The sequence below is a fragment of the Cricetulus griseus genome, chromosome 2 (genome assembly GCF_003668045.3).
Source record: "Cricetulus griseus strain 17A/GY chromosome 2, alternate assembly CriGri-PICRH-1.0, whole genome shotgun sequence".
NCBI classification, from domain to species: domain Eukaryota; kingdom Metazoa; phylum Chordata; class Mammalia; order Rodentia; family Cricetidae; genus Cricetulus; species Cricetulus griseus.
The window spans coordinates 65,404,783-65,428,505 of NC_048595.1; the positions used below are offsets into that span (position 1 = coordinate 65,404,783).

Below are 23,723 nucleotides of genomic sequence, written 5' to 3' on the forward strand. Positions count from 1 at the left end.
TGACCCTGAACTCACTATGTATTCAACCTGACCTCAAACTCTCAACTATCCTCTTGCCTCAGCCTCCCAAGTACTGGGGTTACAGATGTGAACAGTTGCTGGCTTTTTATCCAGTTTTTAGTTAGTGGGCAAGGTGAAAGCTGATTCTGACTTACAGTGGTTTGCTTAGGGTCAGAGTACAAACGGTTGAGGAAGGTATGAGTCCAGACTCGGGTTAGTGTGGGGGAATGTCCTGCCCTGGGAACAAAGATAATAGGTGAAACATTAGAAAGTTGTGTGTTGGTTCGGCTTTAACTTAGATAAACAATATTAAGTCTCGGGGAAATACATGAAATGGTGTAGCACACAAGGGACAATTGCAGGCAGAATGTGATGTATAAGATTTAGGATAATGCAGGAAAAACTGGGGACATGCCAAAGCAGGCATGTGAGCCTCTGCCAGGCAGGGAGCAAATGCTGACTGGGACTCCAGGGAAAGGAACATTTATTTTTCTGCACTCTCTTCTTAACAGAATTTCAGACCAAGGACATAAATATTGATTTGCTTTCTACTGAAATTCTGCATTGAGTTTTCAATTCTCCTCCATGATTTTGCCTTTGAGTCTCAGGGCATTCTACCTTTCATTTCCAGTTTGCTCCACATAACTTTCTCAAAATGTAAGTGTCTTGGCTACCCAGTCGGGGAGGATGTATGATGTACTATCGCTGAAATCCAAACTCTCTCCCAGATGGAAGCTCGTACAGCCATCTCATCCCTTCCTGGATCTGGCCAGGTTTCTGGAAAAGACTGCGTTAGTTTTCTGTGGCACGCTACACTGGTGAATTGTTCCTTGAAGTACACAGTGGTGTGTTCATGGAGTATTGTGAGAGAGAGGCAGCATTTATGAAAGATTATAAATTGTACAACTCTCTTCAGAAACTTAAAATACAGCTGGAAATGTTTTGCTTCCAACAAACATGCAATCTTCATAAAATTGAGAAAGAAATGTTTTGAATAAATAATGTTTTAGTTTATTTCTCTCCAGTGTGAGAACTATTTTTTTTTTAAGTCAACATCAAGCCATAGAGCTCCTCCTTCTCTACACTAACACTCTTGCCTCTCTGTTTACATTATGCTGGTGCGTTCAACTTGATTTTTAAGTATGCCAGATTGCTCTGCCTTGTTTTTAAAGATAGAAAACTGGATTTGCTCCCGGGGACTCTTTCCATAACTAGGCCAGTTTAAAAACTAAACAAGGATTGAGTCAGTTAATTAATTTAAATGAGATTACAAATCAAAAACATATTATGCAATCTTGATTTAATTACCACATTTTATTTACTTAATTGAAAACACACTGTAGAAAGTTAGCAATCTTGACAATGACCTGAATGGTGTCTTTGCATTCTGTACATTAAAGACCTGAAATGCAGAAGCTCAGGTGATCCTGGTGGGACCTGTGGCTTTCTCAGTCTCTCTACATCAGCAGACAACACTAGACTTGATCATTGTGCAGGTGCAGGATTGGGGATTGATTGCCCTGGACTTCTCTTTGGAGTCTTTTACTGGCTGTGCCATGCTACAACCCTAGATCCTTGCCTGGCCTTTGTGGCGGGCATGTCTGTTTTGTTCTTCAATGTTCCTGTGATGCTTCTCCCTTAAGTTTCCTCACTCTGAGATTTTTGACTAATTCTAAGTGGACACATTTCAGTCTAGGGCTCAAACAAATCCTTCTAATCCTTAGGTTGTGAGGCTTTGAGTCTAATCTCCCTGTTAAGCAAAAAAGTAGTTCTTTATAAGAAAGTTGAATAACAGAATTAACAGGAAGGCAAGAAAAATGTGTCTTTGGGAAGAGTCATGGTCAGGGTGTCGGGTAGTTGAGGGAATGAGATAGAGAGACTCACTGAAGCCTAAAGGGAGACCTGAAAGGGGGAGCAGTTGTGGAGGGGGGGTAAGATCCCACCCCCAACGCTGTGTTCATGAGCTTTTTAGAAGTAGGAAAGCACCATTTGTCCATGTATCTTTGCGTTACTTGAATAAACATTTAATAGGAGGGGAAGAAAATATCATGAAATTACAGTTTTGTGCCACCTCTACTAACAAAGCAGCACTCCTTTAAAACTGAATAGTGTTTGAACTGTGCCAGAGGGCAGAAGATTGCTGGCCCATGCTATGTAAAGGGCACTGCAATTATGTAAAGGCAGCTTACTGTCAGCCTGGGTGTCAGTCTTCTGGGGTCATCGCAGAGGTGGCAAGATGGGTAGGGGCATTTTCTGAGTATTGTTCTTTTCTTGTCCTGAAAAAACAGGCATGGTTTTATCTCTTTGCTGCCTTGTTTTAAATGTGTTTACATCCCTTTCTTGAAGTTTCTTCTCTTTACACGTCTTCAGTTTTTTCCTCCAATGCTTTCTTTTGTCTTGTTATATATTTAGTTGTTAAAGCATGCCATGTTGGTGTATTTATAATGTAGGGTATTTTAAGGAGAGGGGAACTGTTCTCAGCTCCTAAGAAGTCCCCTGGTATTCTTTAGCTCAAAGTGAATTTTTTTTTTTTCACCTGCTTAAGGCAAAGGACTCTGACAAAGGGACCTTTATCATGCGATGACTAATTTTAGTTCCAGCAGGAGGCTATCTGTAGGTTGACAGGTTAAAGTTTGGGTTTCATTTGCTCTCCTGATATCCCTCAATATAAAAGCTATATTGTTATAGAATCATATAATTTTACCACCGGAAGAATGCCTATAATTTACCTTCCTCAGCCCCCTCTTTGCTGGGGACCATAGATTGAAATTGTCCTCAAATAATTCAATCCCTGCCTTCTTCTTTCTCCTTTGTTTTAATTTTTAAAAAAATATTTGTATATATATATATGAATATTTGCCTGAATGTATATTCATGGGGTCTCTGTACATCCCAGGCTAGCCTTGAACTTGTTCTGTAGTATAGGCAGGTGTGTGTTATCTCCATTTAGAGTAGGGGATTTACAAACACGTGACACCACACCCAAGGTCAATTCATTTTCTGATGCTCAAATTAGAATAAAGCAGGGTACTGGAAGATCGCTTGGAATAGAAATCCTTTAGAGGCTGCAGGGCCAGTACTCCTTCACCCCTTACTTGCTTCCTGACCCCAACTAAACTACTCTTCTATTTGTTGGTGAGAGCCAATCATCAGTTCCTGATGAAAGTGTTCATGTGACCCTTCTCTCTGCTCCTGTAACCAAATGTCCAATCCAGATGTGGGGAAAGCCCACCTTAACCTGGACCTGGGTTGTGGGAATGGCTCCTATGTCCCCATCCCTCCAGCTTAGGTGATCTTCTGTCTGCATGGAGTGGCATGCTGTGCCTCTCTGTTCTTCATGCATCAGCCATTCTTTGTGCATTGGCTTTAACTAAGCCTTGCTGGTGTTTGTTCAAACATTGATATATAAGGTAATAAATAGGCTAGACATTGATTAGATACCCCAAAAGGATGACTGATCATGAGCATGGCAGAATAAGCAAAGGGGACTTCATAGGTCAAGCCTCATACATCAAATGTAGGTGGACATGAACTAACCTACATAGCCAGGTGTTGGTAGAGGTCAAATCCAGGTGCCTTGGTGCATATTAAAACCTTTGGAGCTCTTTTGTGGCTATGTGGAATGCAAAGGTTTTATCTTAATCAGTTTTGAGTTTTATAAAGATCATTTGGAAGCAGAGTAAAGCATGTACTATATGTATGTTGACAGATCAGGCTACTACTACTTATACTATTCCAAGGGTCACCTCCATCTGATGACTTTTATGATGTGACCTTGGTCCCCTTCCCTAAGAAGAATCAAGTGTTTTTTAATTAATTTATTTTATATACCAACTATATTTTCTCATCCTTCCTCTTCTCCTAGTCCCTCCCCCAACCTCCCCTCTGCTCCCTCCCGCCCTCAATCCACTTTTCCTCTGCTGTTTCTATTCAGAAAAGGGCAGTTTCCCAATCGACATCAATAAAACATGGCATTTCAAGTTTCAGTAAGACTAAAAACTTCCCCTTATTTTACTTTAAACCTGGGCAAGGTGACCTAGTATGAAGAATTGTGTCCCCAAAGCCACCGAAGAGTCAAAGACAACCCCTGTTCCCACTGTTAGGAGTCCTACAAGGAGACCAGGCTACACAACTGGCACATATATGCAGAGGGCCTAGCTGGGTCCTGTGTTCCTATGAGCCAGGTTAGTTGATTCTCTGGGTTTCTTGTGATGTCCTGTCCCCTCTGGCTACTATAATCCTTCCTCCCTCTCTTCAGCAAGATTCCCCAAGCTTGGTCTAATGCTTGGCTGTGGGTCTCTGTGTCTGTCCATCAGTTGCTGGATGAAGCCTCTCTGATGACTGTTGGACTAGACATTAATATGGGGTTTAGGATGCTGGCCTGGCCTCTGATAGAATAGGAGGCTTCCACCAGAGGTATAGGTTGGGATATGGAGGCGGTTTCTTTTTGATGTATTAACTTTGTGGTTAAAATTAATGTTGAAACAAATATATACAAATGTAAAAGTTTTACATGTTTGTGGGGGTGTACCATGAATATGTTACCACATGTATACATTTTGTAACATTTAAATCAGTTTTGACATGTTTCTTTCCTAGCTTGCATTTCTTCACGGTGAAAACATTCACAGTTCTTCCTGCTTTTTAAGTGGTCTGTCACCATCCATCTAGTAGCCCTGCCTCTTCCTTCTGTAACTGTGACCTGATGTTCCCCATCTGCCTTTTCCCATTCCTCCATCTCCAGGCTTTTAATTTGTACATTCCTAGCACATTGGGTCACTTCTGAGCTTCAAGAAAAATATGACTTATATTATTTAAACACGCGCGCGCGCGCGCACACACACACACACACACACACACACACACACACACACACACACACACACTATGTAGGGTCCGCAAGATGGCACAGTGGATAAAAGTACTTGGTGGTCTGAGTTCAGTCCTCAGAACTCATGTAAAAAGTGGAAGGAGAAAACCCAGCTCTTCGAAAGATATCCTCTGACCTCCGCATGTGTGTCATGTCATTTGAGCTCATGCACACACACTAAATGAATGGACAAATAGATGAATAGTTATAGGTCATTATAAACTGAATAAAAGTATCCAAAGCAATACTGTTGTGCCAAACTCTGTGAGCTTCTGACATGAAGGCACTCTGGGATTCTTACTGGTTGTCATTTAATCACTATGATCTTTAGCAACTCAGAGTAGCAACTAGTCAGGCCAGAAAGTTACTACTTGGTGACAACCATTTTGTAGGCCATTATTTACTATCTATCTGTCTGTCTGTCTGTCTATCTATCTATCTATAAAATTTTGGACAAACTTTTATTGAACTTTCATCAGATTATCTTAAGAAATAGTTTTGTTATTTAGTGGGGGGAATGGACAGTAAATTTGACTCAGAACCACTTCTCTTTAGCACACCCTGATGTGACTAAGACTCAGCTGATAGCAAGAACATATTTCAACAGGTATCAACAATATGCTTTTGTTTTGGTTTTCTTGAATTCTGAAAGTGACTTGGGATATGTTGATAAATGACAGGAAGGAGGGAAGTTGGGGAAGGTCAGGTCAGGTTCCCAGAAACATTTAATATGCTGCAGGATCACTTGGCTTTGTGTGATTCCAAGGTTGCATCACACGGTAAGAAGCAAAGTGTCTAAACAGGGCACACACGGGGAGTCACTTTGCACAAGTCCTTTAGAGCAGTGTTCTCAGGTCTTCTGTTAGAGTAGATCACCTCTTTAGGTGAAGTCAGGTCAGAAGAACAAGACTGGACAGGCTGCCTTCCAAAGAGGAGTAAAAACACTGGATCATGACTGAGTAGGTCATGCAGGGGTATGAGTCCTTAACCCAAGGGACAGGAGTGGCCAAGGGAAAAAAATCACAATTTAGAGATCTTATCATTTAGTTTCCTTCTTCCCCAAAGAGTAACCAATATGTTTAGATTCATACTTGTGAGTAGAGAGAGCTGGGTGGGGTGTGCACACTTGTAGCCCTAACCACCAGGGAGGCTGAGGCAGAAGGGTTCTTGCACTTGTATTGTGAGACCTATCTTGAAGAGTCCTAGAGCTTTTCATAAGGAAGCACAATACAAAGTCAATTTTGCCTTTTAAAGTAATACAACTCAATTATGTTGTCAAAGCTAAAGGAAAAGAAATGTAAAAAAAAAAATACAGATTCAAGTAAAGAATTAGAAAACAAAAGATGGGGAGAAGGTGGGAAGAGTACTTGGCTACTTTCCAGGTCCACCTGCTTTCTTCTTTGTGGTGTCAAAATTTTCCTGGACTCAAAGCACAACATACTGGGCTGCTCTAACCCTATCCCTGCCAACCTTGCCCCTTAAAGGCTTCAGCCTCTAGGAAGGTGATTGCATCAGCAACTACTTATATCTCCATCTTGAGCATGACATCTCCGGAGAGCTCAGAGCAGGGCTGCAGCACCTCCTGCCACAGCAGCCGGCACCAAGGCATTGATTGACATGTGTCTTCTGGGACCGCTGCACAGACCCACCATAGATATTCCTAGATACTGCACCATTTATGGACAGAACTCAGCTTCCTCCTTTCCTCTCTTCCTTTCTGAGAGTTAGTCCATTAAAAATCACAAGCATTTTATAATGTGCCCATGTTGTTAGTAATACTTCTTATGAATTGATGGTGTGGGATGTACTTAAGCCGGGACTCAATGCTTGGTATGCTACAATCTTTGCAGAGATTCCAAGGTAGACCTTATTGCAGTTTTCACGACTAAGGTGCAGACTCTAAAAGGTAAACAATTTTGTACAAGATCACAATAGAGAGGGACAGAGTGGGTATTCAGTATGCCTCCCCCTCCCAATACACACAGCAGAGAAGGGATTTGAACAGAGTGATGGAAGTGGTTAATGAAACCTTTGAGTCTGGAGTAATTTGACCTGGGTGGTGATTTGCAGGTCTTTTAGATGTGGTCTGAAAAATTCCTTCTCTGAAGTCAGCCACAATAACAGTTCATTCTTGGGTTCTCTGCCAACTATGGCTCCCTGGTTACTTCCTTCTGCAGCAGTTGGAATTAAGTGACTGATCTAAGGTGACATCAGAGTAGATTGCAGTGTTAGAATTCATAGTATGAGAAGTAAATGTGTCGCTTGTCCTCTCCAGGGCCCTCATCTGTGTTTTGGGTACACAGTATTTGCTATTTTGCTTCATGAGAAGGTACAGGTTTTAGAGTATGAAGGAAAACCTGTTCCGGGTGGTGTCCACCAGTAAATACCAGTTGTAGACAGCAAACTTGTGGACGAGTTATGTAGCTTTCCCTCAAACTCTTAACGTTGTTCTTAGTGAATGCTTGTTTGTTTTTAAATGGATTTTCCCCCCTGAAGACATTGATCTGTAGTCATTGGAAACAAGAAAGTGTAACTTTTAACACACACAAGAAGGGGATGGCTAGGTTGAGAAAGGCTGCCCCATTGGGGTGTGGGGCATTTTGGAAATGAAGACTACACTATGGCAAGTGAGCAGGTTCTCAGGTCTTTATTCTACTGAATACAAGTTTTGCAGCAGAGGTGAGGGAGGGGATGGGTGCCATCTTGCAGTCACTGTGGCCAAACATGATAAGGCTCAGGTTTAAAGTCCACAGTTCCTGGAGTGGGGCTGCTGTGCAACTTGCCTGCTCATGACCGCTGCAGCCTTCTGTCTTGCTGTTTCTAGATGTGCCTATCTTAGAGTTTTGTACATGTGAAGTAGGTCCAGGGAGGAAAGAAAAAACTGTGGAGGGTCTGGTCCATGAATCTGACCCTGTAAGTAGGGATCTCAACAGGTTAGACTTCCTTGAAGAGGTAAAATAAGTGCCAGGCAACCTTAGTACTAGACACTAGAGGAACCCAAAGCAGCTAGCTATTCAGAGGCTATAACAAAATGAAACAGTTTAACATTTTACTGTGACTGTTATAATCTAGGTTTGAAAAGTGGCAAGCACAGTATTCTCTTTTAAAGTAACAAAGAAAAAGATCCTTCCTTTAAGTTATTGGCCACCCAGTCTCGCCTCAGTTTCAGAAAACAGCGATGATGGATAAGGGTCGTGGAGAAGAGTTCCAGTCTCAGGCTGCTAGAGATACTAGCCAGTGCAGTCAGGTCGCTTTTCAGTTTATTTCCCTCCATTTTGGAAAGTCAGGAGCAAGGTGAAGGACAGTGTGGGAATCACAAACAAGTTTGCTAGGATTTCATGAAATATACTCTAGAGTAAAGAAAAAAAAATCAAGGAAATAGGACAGAGGGATTCCAGTCCTCTTCACCATGACCTGGTGACCAGGAGGCAAAGGGCAGAAATAAATAACCAAATTTTATGCAGGAATACACTAACAGGGTGTTCCTACCTTCAAGAGTTGAAGAACAATTGTACTATGTTAATCACTTACCTGGCATAACCAAATAACCTTGATAAAACAAAAGCACTCTGATTTTCTGCTTAATTCAGTCCCTCCCTTGCTTCAAGTATAAGGGCAAGGTTTTAAGGAAGAGATTTGTGGGTTTATGGCAGTTGGTGACTCTGCCAGTACCGTGTTTTGTTGAAATTCATATTGTGCTCAAACTTGCCTTTTTGTAGACAAGCAAAGAAGGCTGCTGAATTTGAGCCATCCATTCCCCTGGCGTATACTACAAGCCTGGTATGTTCACTCCATGAACAGCCCTGGGAAGACAAAGAGGTAGACATGCTTCCTGCCCCTTCCTTTCTAGTGCAGTGTAGCTGTGGAGACAAAACCCAAGTGCTAGAACCAATAAAAGATTTCAAAGCAACTCCCCGACAGTAAGTTGTCCATGGAGGCAGAGGAGTGTGCCAAACACAGAGCATGGATTGGTTAGGACAGGCACACTGGCTGACAGTGCCAGTCCTCCAAACCCATTCTGTGGTGCTGGTGAAGAATGGCATGGACTGGGCTGCTCCAAATGACTGTGGCGGCGTCTTTCTCCTTATCTAAGAGTCTGTCTGTATCTCACAGATGGAGATTAAATTGATCCAACAATTTGCTCTCCACAAAGCCATGTTGGTTTTCCACCTAGTAATTTATGCTTTTCCTGGTGTTTGCAAATCGATTGCTATTATGGGATGCAGACAGAACTGGGCCGGGATCCAGTAGGTTGGGGGATTACTGGAGAGGATACGTGAACATTCGTGAGAAAGCCTGGAAGACAAGGCTCTTGTTTCTGTGTATTTTACTCTCTGAAGAAAAGCATATTTTCAGGTTTTTAAAAGTGTTCTTAATTATATTTAGATTGTGTCTTTTAAGGGACAATATCTGCTTTATTTCAAATTCCTACTATCCGGCCTTGATATTTGCCTAACCTTCAAATGGCTTCAGTGGCTTTGCAGCCAGACCTCTCATCGCAGGAAAACCTTTCTCCACCCCAAAGCATTATAGATGAGTAATTGTTCCCTTTGACGAAGAAATATGTATAGGCATCTATCTAGTTTGATGAATAAAACGTTGCTGTGAAAAGGCTTGGGAAAGTATGCTTTACTTAAACACTTCACCTCATTGTTGTACCTTAAATTTTTTTTAAGTCCTTCTTAGTATTGTGAAATTTTTTCAAAACAAATTAAAAAGAAAACATATTCTGTGATTTCTTTACAGATTCTGGACAATCAGGAAGTCCAAGCCACAATGATCCTGCCAAGAATCCTCCAGGTAAATATGTGTCCCCGGACGTGTGCACCCTGACATTGTTGGAGAACAAAGGGGCCCTGTATAGATCAACACCCATAATTGGTCAGCTGCCTGTTTTGTTCTGGCAGGCAGTAGGATTGGGACAAGATGTGATTGTGTGTAGGTCTCCATAGTGGAAACTGCTTCCTAGTGGAGCCCTCAGTGTTCACCTGAGCACAGAGGTTTTTGTTTTTTGTTTTTGGCATCCTTAAAGCTGATTCAAACACGTTTAGTTGCGTGTCTTTTAGGCATTTGAACAGCTAAAAACCTTTTAATTATTTTTTTTTAGTAGAAAAAAAAAAAGACCCAAAACAAAACAGAAAACCTGGTAACAATATTTGTATTCTTACAGTTTATGCACTGTATTTTAAGAAAGGTACTGGTGAGTCATTATGTTTTAATGAAGAGGTTTTTGCAAGACTTTTAACTCACCATCTTCAGTTTAAGGGGCATATGGCCTTCTTTACTTTTAGATAGAAATGGATCTTGCTGGACATGAGAATGGGCATATGCATTTTGACTGCCCTTGAGGTTTTCTTCTCTACATTCTGCACATACAACATTTTACTTTTGATTTAGAGCAGTATTTTCCTTCTCATGAGAAAATAGAATAAATCTAATGAAGAATTTAAAATTCCTATTGCCATAAGAATTTTAATTGTATCTGTGATTTTGTTAAAGGTGTGTTCTAAAAATATTCTTAACAGAAACAAAAGTAAAACACAATAAACCCCAAAGAGCCAAAATTGCCTTCCAAAAATCTCATCTGCTATATTACTAGAACAGACCACCTAGTGTAAATCCTCAGCATCTGAGGTTTCTCCCATTTTCTGTTGCTCTGAAGTCCTAGTGCTTGGCTAATAAGGAGCTACAGTACCTTAAGATTACCAAATCACAAAAATAGGCTAATTCTCTCCTAAAATTATTTTAGAGAGATGTGGCAACCAATATCCCATGTAAAATACAAAATAAAAAAAAATTACTTTTCTTTTTTGATACGTATCCATGTTTTTCCTTAGGAAAATTATTTTTTCTATATACATATTATTATTCTATATAGAATATTCTACTTAAGATTATATTGTTTGGGAAAATATTATATACTCTACAATGGAAGTACTAATTCAATATACATTATATACTCCAAAGGTAAAAGTATTAATTCAACACATATTGTATACTCCAATGATGAAAAGTACTAATTCAATACATATTTTAAATTTATACTGAATTGACTTTTCTTAATAAATATTCTAATGCTGTAAACTGAGAGCAGAACATAAAATATTTAAGTTAAAAAATAAACTTTTAAAGCCTCTATCCATTTTACAAAATTAAATAAATGAAGGATGAAAACACCTTGAGGAGAAAACATCTTAAAAGCCAGACTAGACAAAGGCCTTGCTGCTGTTTGCAGCCTCATTGAAATTACTGAGGTAGCCTTGTGTGAAGTGCATTTCTGAGCAAGTGCTCAGGCTCATCCAATGCTGTCTGCTGGAGCTCGGCAGAGCTGGGCAGAGCCATGACCTTTGTGTGTTTATATAATGGTAGGATTGGATTTTTGGTATTTGTCTAGAGGGTTGGCTAGATTTTCCTTCTGCTCCCTCCTGTGTGGAGTATCTTCATTTTTCTGTTTTCACAAAGAAAACAAACAGAAACCAGCTAGAACACATCAGTTCCCCCAACTTTCAAGTTTCTTTGGGGGAAATGTCTTTTGATAACTGTCAAAAACTTAAGATGTTAAATTAAAATTGGCATTTTCTTTGACCATTCAGGAACATCCATCATTTAACATGTTCATGGTGTGGACATTATTGTAGAGCTTATTAAGGAATTTTTGTTTTGAGATAGCCTCTCATCATTAAAAGTATTTGGTAAAAGTAAAAATACATTCTACAATATTTTGAAATAAACCAGGCCTTTGGAATAATATTTTTCAATTTTAAATACAAGAAACCTGAACCTTATCAAGTTCTTGTCTTATAGTCAGCTGGGATAAAGTATACTGGCAACCCAGGTATTGAGAGCTCAGGAGAGTTATCCTAGGACACTGTCTCCATCTCTCAGTTCTGGCCTTGGCTGACCTGATTCATTGTCTCGGGAGCCACAGTCCATTAATGGGAAAATTCAGATTGGTGTCACAAGTGGGGAGACAAATTTCCTGCTTGCTTCTGCAAAATGTGGCCTCCACACTGCACACCTTTACAATGCTACAGGGTTTCTCCTAAGAGATGTGGAACTCTTGGGGATTGCCCCTGTCTGCTACTGCATGTGGCTCCCAACAGCTTAGGAAGAGGTAATGAAAATCCCAGCCTTTTGGGGCATAGCAGCTCTTGGACTCTGTTCCTGACTTTTGACAAGAAGGTGGTCTCCCATCCAGCACACCCATGTATCTGTCTCTGCACTGCGCCGCTTCTCTTGGTTGTCTGACATAGTCACTACTTCTTTACTGATTCTGAGCTTCTTTTAAAATAATATACAGTGTTTTTAGTTATTTCATTTTTAAAAAGTTAATATGCAACTAATTGGTTTTATTATGCCATTTTCACATGTGTCATTATACTTTATTCTCTGCCCTGCACCCCTGACCCCGATGCCCATAACACTGGACTATAGACCTGGATAGATAAATGGGTCTTTGTTTTGGAATTCATGCTTTCATTTGGGATTAGTGTTTCAGCACAAGCAAACAAAAACATTTTGGGAGAAGGGATATTTAGTGTTTGTCATTGGTAAAGTATTTAAATAATTTCTTGGTACTTGTAGTTTATAAAAGCATTCAAATAATCTTTATGGAAGTTGCTCCACCTGTTTATAATTTAAAGTTTTGTTCTGTTGCACGTTCTTTTCATAGCTAAGGTGCTATACAATGAGAAGGTGCCTGACTGCTTGACATAGTGACTTTTGACATTTCATTGAAAGCACTTGGCCATTTTATTGTCTTAATGATGTATCTGTCTCTTGCTTGTGGCCAAATCTGAGACTACATGTTTATCCTCCAAGTTTCTTCTCCTCACCATGTAAGCAGCTGTGGTTGCTAGATGTGACAGGGGTTGAGGGACTTGTGCTAAGATCTGATTGTATCTCCAAATACTATCACTATTTGTAGGAGATGCATCATTGGACTGTAGTCTTTTGGATTTAGCCTGGATTTGCTATGGTGTTTTGTATCTATATTACTTGGACTGTGACCCCTTAGATTTTCCAAACTGAATCTCCTGCTTACTGCTGGAATGGGAGGATATTAAGAGAAAACAGCCATCTGGAAGTTGAATCTGACCTCTTCTCCAGTTGACCCATCAGATTTTAAAAAGGCTGTGGTTTTGTGGGAGGCTCCCTTGGCTGGTAGAGCAGTAAAGAAAAATTGAATCCTAGTGCAAGTCCTATAAATTTCCTGATGTAACTTTTTTGAAGTATTTCAATTTTCATTATCCAGATTTTTCTTGTTTAGAATGAATGGGTTTACAGTTTAATCTCCTACTTTCTTCTTTTGGGAGTGTGTGCTTTGGTGTGCATGTTGACATTTGTATGTGGCTTGACATTATATGAACCTTGAAGCTGTATGTTGTGTGACCTTGAGTCAGCCAGCTTGAGTCCCTTCTCTGTAGCAAAGACAGAAATGAGTAAATAATTAAATCACATGAAGAATCTCTGTCAACTCCAGCAATGCCTGTCTTCACTTAAGAAATTGTTTAGATCATACAAATTTCTAGTTGCTCATTCCCCAAACCTGTTTGGTAGATCCCACACTGCAAGTCAACAGAGGGGTGCCACAAAACTAATAAAAATCAGTTAGTACTGACAGAGAAGGTGGCTCAGCGTCTTTTATTTATTTATTTATTTATTTATTTATTTATTTATTTATTTGGTTTTTCGAGACAGAGTTTCTCTGTGTAGCTTTGGAGCCTATCCTGGCACTCACTCTGGAGACCAGGCTGGCCTCGAACTCACAGAGATCCGTCTGCCTCTGCCTCCCGAGTGCTGAGATTAAAGGCGTGCGCCACCAACGCCCGGCGGCTCAGCGTCTTTTAAGGTACTTCATACCCACTGGCAACATTGGGGCCCATGTTTGCCTAACCTTTCACTTTGTTTTTACATCTTAGATTTGGGAGTATACATAATACTTTCTAATAGTTTTAAAATCATAAACTGTTTTTCTTCCTAATTTCATGAACAGATAAGTGGTTTTAGGCTCTCACAGTCAAAGAAAAAAGAAACTTCCTTTGATATTTAAAATCATAACCCATTCTTTAAAAGTTCATACTCCTTTTTACATCCTCATTCATTTCTATCAGTCAAGATTTTTTAAATGAAGGAAGATATATTGTTTAATAATACTGATGAATAATTCAAAACTCTGGTATTAGATAATATGCAACAAACTATAAGCAAATTTCCTATGTACAAAAGAATAAGAAGGAATGTCTTGAAGTGAATAGTTAACAGTAGTTAAAACTTGACATGTTGGTAAAGCTTTTAAGTAATTTAAGAATTAGACCTGTGCCAGTCAAAAATCAAAGGATTTTTTTTTGCTTGGTAAATTAGCTTTAGAATCATTTTTCTTTCTCTTCTTACTCATTTAGAGACCTGCTCAATGAAGTCTTTAAATGTTCAAAGTTGAGACAGGATCAAGACTAAAGGACGAACAGATGAGGGAAGGGTTCTTCATAAATTATTCTGAACGACCCAGAAGAGTGCTTAGCCCTCATCTACTCATTTTTACAGGGTGTATCATGGGTACTTCTATGTAACCTACTCATCAAATTTGGTCTGCACAGCAGCTGGCACCAAGCCAGGCCTTTACTATGAAGTTGGCCTAATTGCTTGAAATAGTTAATTTACTAAAAGAAAGATAGTTTAGAGGTATCTCGTAAGATCCTGAGAGGAGAGCTTTCCCTGTTTCTTCTTCCACCTCAATAGCCTACTTTATCAGTTACAAATCATATCAATTATCACTGCCTATCAAGTTCAAGAGTAAACATTACATGGTAGACAATGAGGTTCTGGATTTGATTGAGCTCAAAATGAAGAGTATAAGCAGCCATTACCTGTTGGGAGCTTGGGAATAATCTGTCATTCCACACTGAGTATCATTAACGAATTCAGGAATTTCTGAGTAGGCCATAAGTAAAATTTCACCTGGTGGTTACTTATTGTCTACTAGGCTAATATTACAGATTTTTGTAAAATATGAATTATACTTAATCCCCCTCTTTCCAAGTTTCAACTGTAAGTACATACAATATTTTATATATGCTGGGAATTAAATTTTGCTTAGTGTTTCAACTGAAGTGTTTCAGTTCAAATTTGTGGAATACTGTTTCTAATTTGTAGGGTGTATGTAGAGTGAGAGGAACAAAAAGTATGAGATGACATTTTCCTCTTGAGTTAAACCCTGTCTTCTACTGTCATTATGTGGTCATGAGGAGACTGAGAAGGTCAGCTGACTTCTCAGAAACTCAGCAATCTCCAGACCATTTGCAAGGAACAGACAGAACACCTAGATAATTGCAGGTGTTTTATGAAAATGAGTTTAGTTTTTTGTTTGTGTTTTTATATTATATTTTTTCTCCAGTTTGATTGGTCAGGAAATCTTTACATAGGAAGAACTGTTTAATGTGGAACCAAATATATTTTTTGTATTGTGCTTTTTTGTGTATAGAAAGCAGAGGGAAGATGCAAGAAAAAAGAAGTGAAATGGAACAAGAGAGAAACATTGGATAGGTTTATTTATAATGGAGGCAAAAGAAGTGGATGTTTTCAGGTTCATGTTGGAATAGAATTTGAGTTTTTGATAGTGAGTCTGTTGCTTGTCTGTTGACACTGAGAGACAGGTACACTGACTTTGTTGGGTTCTTCATATTGTCATGAGAATAGGTACAGTCTCTCTTTGGGGATTGGGCAACATTTCCCCTGGCAAGACTTTATCTGTTAGACCTTCACAGAGACACTGTACAAATATATTTTCCCAGTTGCCTCCCCATGGTATTCCTACCCTATGTAGCCACCAGTTTTTCCATCCCTATTAAAGTTTGTCTGTCTATTCGTCCTAGCCCTTCTCATCTCTTATTTTTACTGTTGACTCTTAGTAAAGACTTATATCTTGTCCTGGAAACAAGCTTTCCCCACCAAAGACTCTCTTCTTTTTTCTGACTGGACTGAAAGGCCATCAACTCTCTAGTGGGCTTCTGTTCTCATTGAGTGAGTCCCTTGAACTCACAACTTTATAGGAGCTCAGCCCACGTGATTCCTCTCCATTCTGTTCCAGCTTACATATCCTTTGCTTTGTTTTCCTTGAGACAGGTTCTAACTCTGAAGTCCAGCTTGCTTTGAAGTGGTAGCTATCTTCTCAGATCAGCCACCAAGTGCTGGGATTACCGGTGTGAACCACCATGGTGGCCCATATTCTGGAATATCATTGATTTGAGTGTACTCTTTAAAACTTGCCCCTTCCTTTTGAAAATAACACATCTGATAGAAGTCCAGAAATTGGTGTTTGCTTAAGTGCTTATGATGACTTCTTTTTTCCCTTGCCTTAGTCATCCTGGTTTTCAGTAACTCCTATGAGTTTCTAGACTGTGTTCACTTTTCATTTGGCCAAAGGTATGCCATTGGAGCAATTCCTCTTCTAATGTCTCAGACCCTTGTTTCCAACAACATGTTAGACTTGCTCCCCAACATGTCTCATGGGTAACTCAGATGTAACATTTTCAAAATTAAATTCACATTCTTTTCTATCAGGCTTACTTTGTCTGCTTTCCTTTCTAAGTATCTTTGCACTATCAGAATCTCCCAGTCACTCGTGGTTGGAGAAGCTTTGACTTTCTTAGGGACCCCCCCCTTACCTAAATACTCAAGTTCTCAATTCTGTCACCCTAGTTTGAGTTCTATTTTAGTTCGTTTTCTACTACGTGAAAAGACACTACAACCAAGGCAACTTATAAAGGAAAGCATTCAATTTGGGAATCATGGTTCCAGAGGGTCAGAGAGTCCAAGGCCATTATGGTAGGGAGCATAGCAGTAGGCAGACAGGCATGGTGCTGAGGCAGTAGCTAAGAGCTTACATCTGATCCTCAAACATGAGGCAGAGAGATGGGAATGGCTCACTGGGAATGGCAAAGGCTGTTTAAACTTTGGAGCTCATCCCTAGTGACACACCTCCTCCAACAAAGCCACACGTCCTATTTCCTGAACAGTTCCACCAGCTGCAGAGGAAGCGTTCAAACATAGAGCCTGTGGGGCCCATTCCCATTTAAACCACCACAATCTCTAAACATGATTTCTTGTCTGAAATTATATAGAACCATTATAATTGTCTCTTCTTTCCTGTGCTTCTTTTCTCTGACCTTGTGCATGAATTTGCCATGAAGCATGGATATGGTTAAAAAAAAAAAAAAAAGCCCAGGATGGCCCACTACTTACAAACCCAAGCGCCGCAGTGTAGTTTTAGAACAGGGGTTCTCAACCTGTCGGTCATGACCCCTTTGGGGGTTGCCTATTGGATATCCTGCATGTCAGATATTTACATTATAATTTATAACAGTAGCAAAATTACAGTTATGAATTAATTATTAACTAATTATGATTAACTTAATACTAGTTTATCTTTTATAAAATAGTTGTAGAAATATTTTTCAGCAAAATTTAATGTGTATGTACTTACAGATTTCTGTCAAACTTCTTTACTTTTCTTATAAATTCAGTATGAAAGCTGGAAGGACTTGTATGATGTCTCAACTCTCAGGCAAAGTAGGTTTAATTTAATTTTTTTTTCATGAGTCAAAACTTTATTTGGTAGTAATTTTAATACAGGACCATTGCTTTCTCCCATTCTACACCCCGCACCACCTGGAGGCTGTAGTGTGGGAGGATGGTGGTAGCAGGGGTAAACTGATGGAGGATGACGATGGGAAGGGGAGTGTACAATTAGGATGAGCATATGGGAGAGCAGAATCAGATCAGCTTAGGAAGGGATGGCATAAGGGGGCTCAAGGAAGTGGGATTGGCTCCCTTGGGAAGCAGGCTCCCCCATTTCATAATTGCACTTGCCCAGAAGCCTGCCTTTTCCTCACCCAGATATTATCTCAAGTATTAATTCCTCATTATACTAACCAGGGTGGCACTTGTCACTTGGTAATAATAGAGCTCAAATAAGGGAGAAAATACTGTCTTTCCACCATAAGGTGAGAGAAAAGGACAGATTGATTCAGGGGCTTGTCTTAGGTCTTCAAATTGTTTGTTTGGTTTAATTTTAACAGTCTTAAGATTTTGTAGTGTCTGAAACTAAGTAGCCATGTAAAACGATTCCAAATAAAAAATGTAATATACTGATATAGGCATTTAACTTACACTGTACATAGTTCCAGAAAACTTCCCAGAAGTCTTGACACAAATAGATTGTAGTATGTTAAATTTTAAGAGATGTTACTGTAACTTATTTTTCTCTCATTGTTGAATATGTTGGTTTTCCAGACAGAATTCCCATACCAAAGTCCCAAGAACTCAGAGGTTAGGTTTTGCCTGGACCTACTCCTCTGGGCACTATTTTAGTGATTCCTTCAGCCAACTATTTTGTATTCCTTTCAAAATGATTGGCTGTGTCCAAAAACCTCTCCTCCCAGTGTGAGCCTCCCCTTGTGTATTTTCAAGCACTACTTTTGCAGTGTGTAGCTACAGATTAATAATGCATTCACAGCTGGAATGTGAGGATAGTTCTGCAGCACAGAGTGGGTTGGCTCTCTAGACTGGTTGCAGTCACTGCTGCTGTAAAGTGCAGCTTCCTGCACTCACTTGCCTGCACAGAGCATTGTGGCATCCTGGTGTGGAAAGAGGGAGGAGTCCTGTAATGATGGGGCACAAGCACAAGGCAATATCACACATGTATTCCTCACTACTCAAGCTTTAATTTTTTTTTACCTGATAGGATTAAAAAGAGCATTTTAAGATACCAGCCTGGGCCAGGCGTTGGTGGTGCACACCTTTAATCCCAGCACTCGGGAGGCAGAGGCAAGAGGATCTCTGAGTTCGAGGCCAGCCTGGTTTCCAGAGCGAGTGCCAGGATAGGCTCCAAAGCTACACAGAGAAACCCTGTTTCGAAAAACAAAAAACAACAACAAAAAACAAACAAACAAAAAAAAAACAACCAAACAAACAAAAAAAAGATACCAGGCTGGTCTACCAGAGTCTTCCATTTTCTTGCTTTTTCCTGTGACACCAAATGAAATAATTTAAAGCAAGGACTTGTGTGTGTGGCAATTCGATTCTTTCTACCTTTTAACTAACATTGCCAATGAACCTTGAATAATTTAGCAGGTTTTGATTTTCAAAGTTGTTAAGAATTTTGGGGAGGTGGCAACATAAGCAAATTTTCAGAGACCATGTCCTTTTTCATGTTTATTTAATAAAGTAGAAGTAGGGCCAGACTCTTGTTTTCTTGCTGTTGAAATGCTTTTGATTATTGGCTCCACGAAAGGTATTCCATACTCTCTGTACTTTGACTGTATCATGTCACCTCTCCCAGGGGAAGGGTATATCCATGTCCCCTGTAGTATTCAAGAGCCAGGAGTGAGAAGACAGTAAACCTGTCTGACTTTAGGTTTGATCTTTTGATTATTAATAAAATCAAATGCAGAGCTGAGGACATGGGTCATTGGGTTCAGTGCCTGCTGCGTAAGTGCAAAAACATGAGAGTGGATCCTTAGTGCCTATAGGAAAAGACAGTGTGGAGGTGCATACGTGCATTTATCACCCTAGTCCTGGAGGAGTGCAGTCAGGTCGATCTCCAGTAAGCCAAGTTCCATGACAGACCTTGTCTCAGAATGTTTGATGTAGAGCAATAGAGGCAGACAGGATAGGCTGACCTTGACCTGTGTTCCTATGCTCACACTCATGACCTGCACCTGCAGGAGCAGGTGCAGGCAGACTTACAGACAGACAGACAGACAGACAGACAGACAGACAGACAGACAGAGACACACACACACACACACACACACACACACACACACACACACACACACACTGCACCCTTTAATGCCATGATATTTTGTAAATTGCTGCCTTCACTGGTTATTTTTTAGACTGTTTTAATGCAGTGGATTTTAGATTTAAAACTCAGTGTCTTGAACTGTTGTTGTCTTCTGAATTGTGCTACTGTCTAGCCAGAGCAGTATTTTTCTTAATAATTAAGGGATTGTTTCTGGTGAGACATAGTAGAACAATCTTCTTTTGGTCTTTGCAGTCCTGGATAATACCTAGGAATAGCCCCTCTTTCCACCAACACACACACACACACACACACAGCTTTGTTTCATAAGGAGAGTGGAGTAGTACCTATGAATGTTTAAGCATATAGAGAGGAGGACTGAGGAATGAATGGATGGATGATTGAATGAAGGAGCTCTAGACACTGGGGGCATTACTCTTAATTAAAAGAAAGAAGTCAAAGTGTTTTCAAAAGAAGATAATTGGTGCTAAAATTGTAACGTGTGTTTATTAACAACTATTTTCACTTTAATTAGTTCATCTAAGTCATGATAATAACTTCCTGACCTCAATAGCTGATAGTTTTGCCTTGGGTCTTAGCCCTCTGATGTGTATGCTGCAGGCCCATGTTCCCTCCATAATTTGTAAAATGCGCTATTCCATTTCCTCCTTCTGCTGCCAAGGCAGTACTCTAGGTTCAACTTAAATCCTTGGCCATTGTAAAAGCAGCTCTTCAGGACTCTCGTCCCTAATTTATGTTCTCGCACCGTAGTTGCTATTTAGCCTGTCTGTACTCCCTGACGGCCTCCTTCGTAGGATTTCTTCAGCCTCTCCACTATTCAGTTTCCTAATAAGAGTGCTTAGTAGTGCCTCTACCGACAAATCTATCCCTCTTAGTGAATTCTGAATACCTTATGACTATCATCCCATTCTTTCTTTTGTAAGCCTCTCCTTCCTAAGGTATCTGAGCTTGGCCAGAGATAGTACTTAGCAGTGCTGATAACTTGTGAAGTGGAGGCACAGGCCACATACGTTAAACAGCCTATGCCTGGAGTACATAATAGGACCTCCATACTCAGTTCCTGACCTCAGTCAGAAAACTCAGATATTTCTGTGGCGTGTTTGCAGCACTCCTTTGCCCTGTAAGTGAATTGCACCCCAGTCAGGACTGTGCAGGAGGGAGGTGATCAAGAAGTGTAGGGCTAATAAAAATCACCAATTCAGAACCACAGAGTCCTCGCCCCCAGTGAGATGAGTTGTTGAGTATTGTTGATTCTTTTATGCGTTTACTACTGCCCCTTTCCTGGGTGTGTCCCCCAAATGTCCCCGTCCAGTCTAACTAGATTATCCCACAAAACAGGGTCCTTCTTAAGCTCAGGTCCATCTGCCCTTGTAGTGGTCCTCCATCCTGAAGGTTTCTACCTATAGTCACCTGGTAAATGCTCAACCAGCTGGGTGGTCAGAAGGGAGAGAGCAGAATCCAGCTCCTTATCTGACAGTGTCAGAGGATGTTCTTGGCAACTTTGATGAATACTGCTCCTATTACATCACTGCCTCTCTCAGTAATTATTTACCAACTCGAGGTACTTTAACACATTTTCTTATTTAATCTTCATCTTAAATCTTTGAGTTTAGTGCTTTTGGGGAACTAAGAAGTTTAAGTATAAGAAGTTTAAGTCATCATCATCTACAACAACAGTGACAACATCAACAGCAACAGTTACAACAAGTGGCGGAACCTGCTGTATGGGCTGAGGTAGTCTGAAGGGCTTGGCACAAAGCCTGGTGTATAATTAACATGCACTTGCATCTTCATCGTCATTATTGTTACCATTTTATAAAGTTGAGGAACCTTTGCAGCCCCTGAGTGAGAAGATAGGACTCCATATTGATTCTGCCCATTCTACAGCCATTCTACATACTCAGCTCAGATTACACTTACGCAGCCAACAGAAAGCCACATACGTCACCAAGTCCAAACCCAAATTCTGGATACAGTTAAATGAAAACAACCACACTAATAGGTCCATGGTGAAAAACAAAAAAACAAAAAAACAAAGAAAGGTTTTATTAGTACCATTAGAAAAGTGTGTCTTTGAATATGCTAGGGGAAAAGCAGAAGCAGTTTATCCAGAAGGAAGAACTTGATTGGTAAATGAAACAAAAACTACAGTTTGAATAAACATGGAAGCATGCGAGATGGAAAAAATAGTAAAAGAAGTTGTTTTCATATTGTTAAAGTCTGTAACAGAGAAGTAAGACCCCAGCCTGTGGAAATAATCATTGACACAGAGAACAAACTCAAGCTATTTTCTCTTGAAAGCAGAGGGGGGAAAAGTTTAAATAATTGGTGATAAATATTAATTTATGTCACCTTTGTAGAAAAATCAGAGTATTTAGAAGCAAAATAGGATTGAAGATAAATGAAGAAAATTTCTATCAGCTAAAAAATGGTCTAAATATACAGATCCAAAAAGCTAACTATATCCAGTTGGAAATTTTTTGATATTGATATTGATATTGGAAATATTGATATTTCAAAGCTGAAGCAGAAAATCTTTTGATCATCATAGATAAATAAGTTATCTGCATATTTCTGTTTTTCAACATGAAATACTAGAAGATAGTTAGGGGATATTTAAAATTATGAGAAGAAAACTTTTCCATCGAACTTTTGCATTCAAAGGAAACAGATAGGAATTCACTTTTATTTGTGGCCTCAAAAATATTACCTCTTATTTTTTTGATATTTTTCCCCCTGGAGACCCATTTTAACTCACAATAACTCAAAAAAAAAATCAAGAAAGCAGTAGGGACAACTCAAAAATTTTGAGTTCCTATATATTCAAGTATAAAGATTAGCTGTGGGGTTGATTGTAAGTACAGTTGTATTCGGTAATTATTGTAAACAATGTTACAAACATAAATGCCAAAGTGAAGATTATTTCTGAACGTAGTCATATTATGGTCATGTACTATATTCCAAGTTATATATTTAAAGTTATGGCAAAAATATACAGAATATATAATGTGCCATCTTAATAATTTTCAAGTATACAATTTAGTAGTGATAAATGTTTTCATATTACCATGTAAGCATTCTCAAGAACTTTGTCATTTTGCAAATCTAAACTCAGTCCATTAAACAGCTCCCCACTGGTCCCTCTCTGGCCCCCAACAACTGCTCTGCTTTGTTTATCAGCCTAACTGCTCTCTATAACTCATATATCTGAAGTCATATAGTCTTTGTCTTTTTGCAGTTGGCTTATTTCCAGATAGCATTTTTAAGAACTAAAATAGGAGGAGGCTACGGGGAGGTTCAGAAACAAGGAATGGCAGACTTGCTGTCTCTTTTTAGAGTAATTTGCTGGTGGATTTTGCTAGTCTTTATTGTTAGCTTTGATCATAGTTTTTGCTTAGATTTGAGATTCGGTAAAGCAGCTCTTTGCTGTGAAGTGAACGGTCAGGATCTTGATGTGGTCCTGTGAGTGTTTATGCCTTACCACAAGGATTTCAGTTTTCTGATAATGGACTGTACTCAGTCATGGGCCTTAATGGCAGTGCTGTACTTGTCCTTTGGATAGCACCACTATATCCAGTGAAGGATTTTTTACATAGAGTTCATGGGGTTGCACTTGTGTGTGCTGGAGCTTTTTTTATTGGTTATTTGCTCGGGATTCATGAAGGAAGTGAAGCATCTAAGAACTTAAGTCTGCTGGTCTCAGAAAAGAATCATGAGATATTAATCTTCAGGACATTTGTCTTCATTTCCTAAGGTCTGGGGTAGTGTAAATGAGACCAAAACTCTGCCCAGCTGTGCACCCATCTGGACCTGTTGTTATTTAAGGTGGCTGTTCAGTCACCTATCTGTTCTGTTCTGGAGTGGCCATATTCTGAAGTTCACTCTAATCACCCACAGATTCTAATTCCAGGGTTCAGCCTGCCATCCTGCAGTTGTGTAGACTCCAATATGCACCAGAGCTTTGCTCTCTGCTGTTTGGTTCACTGCTAACACAGTGCTTCCCAAACTGCTACACATTTGAATTGCTTG

General features: G+C 39.7%; 1 protein-coding gene across 6 annotated transcripts in view; it reads left to right on the forward strand.

Annotated features, from left to right (window-relative positions):
* Nfib (nuclear factor I B) overlaps positions 1–23,723 on the forward strand; it is a 215,201-nt gene that overhangs the window by 113,607 nt on the left and 77,871 nt on the right. For all 6 annotated transcript variants that reach the window (XM_027400206.2, XM_027400207.2, XM_027400208.2 and 3 more), the window contains exon 3: positions 9,617–9,670. In XM_027400206.2, the coding sequence (XP_027256007.1) occupies positions 9,617–9,670 (54 nt within the window). The remainder of the gene's footprint in view (positions 1–9,616; positions 9,671–23,723) is intronic.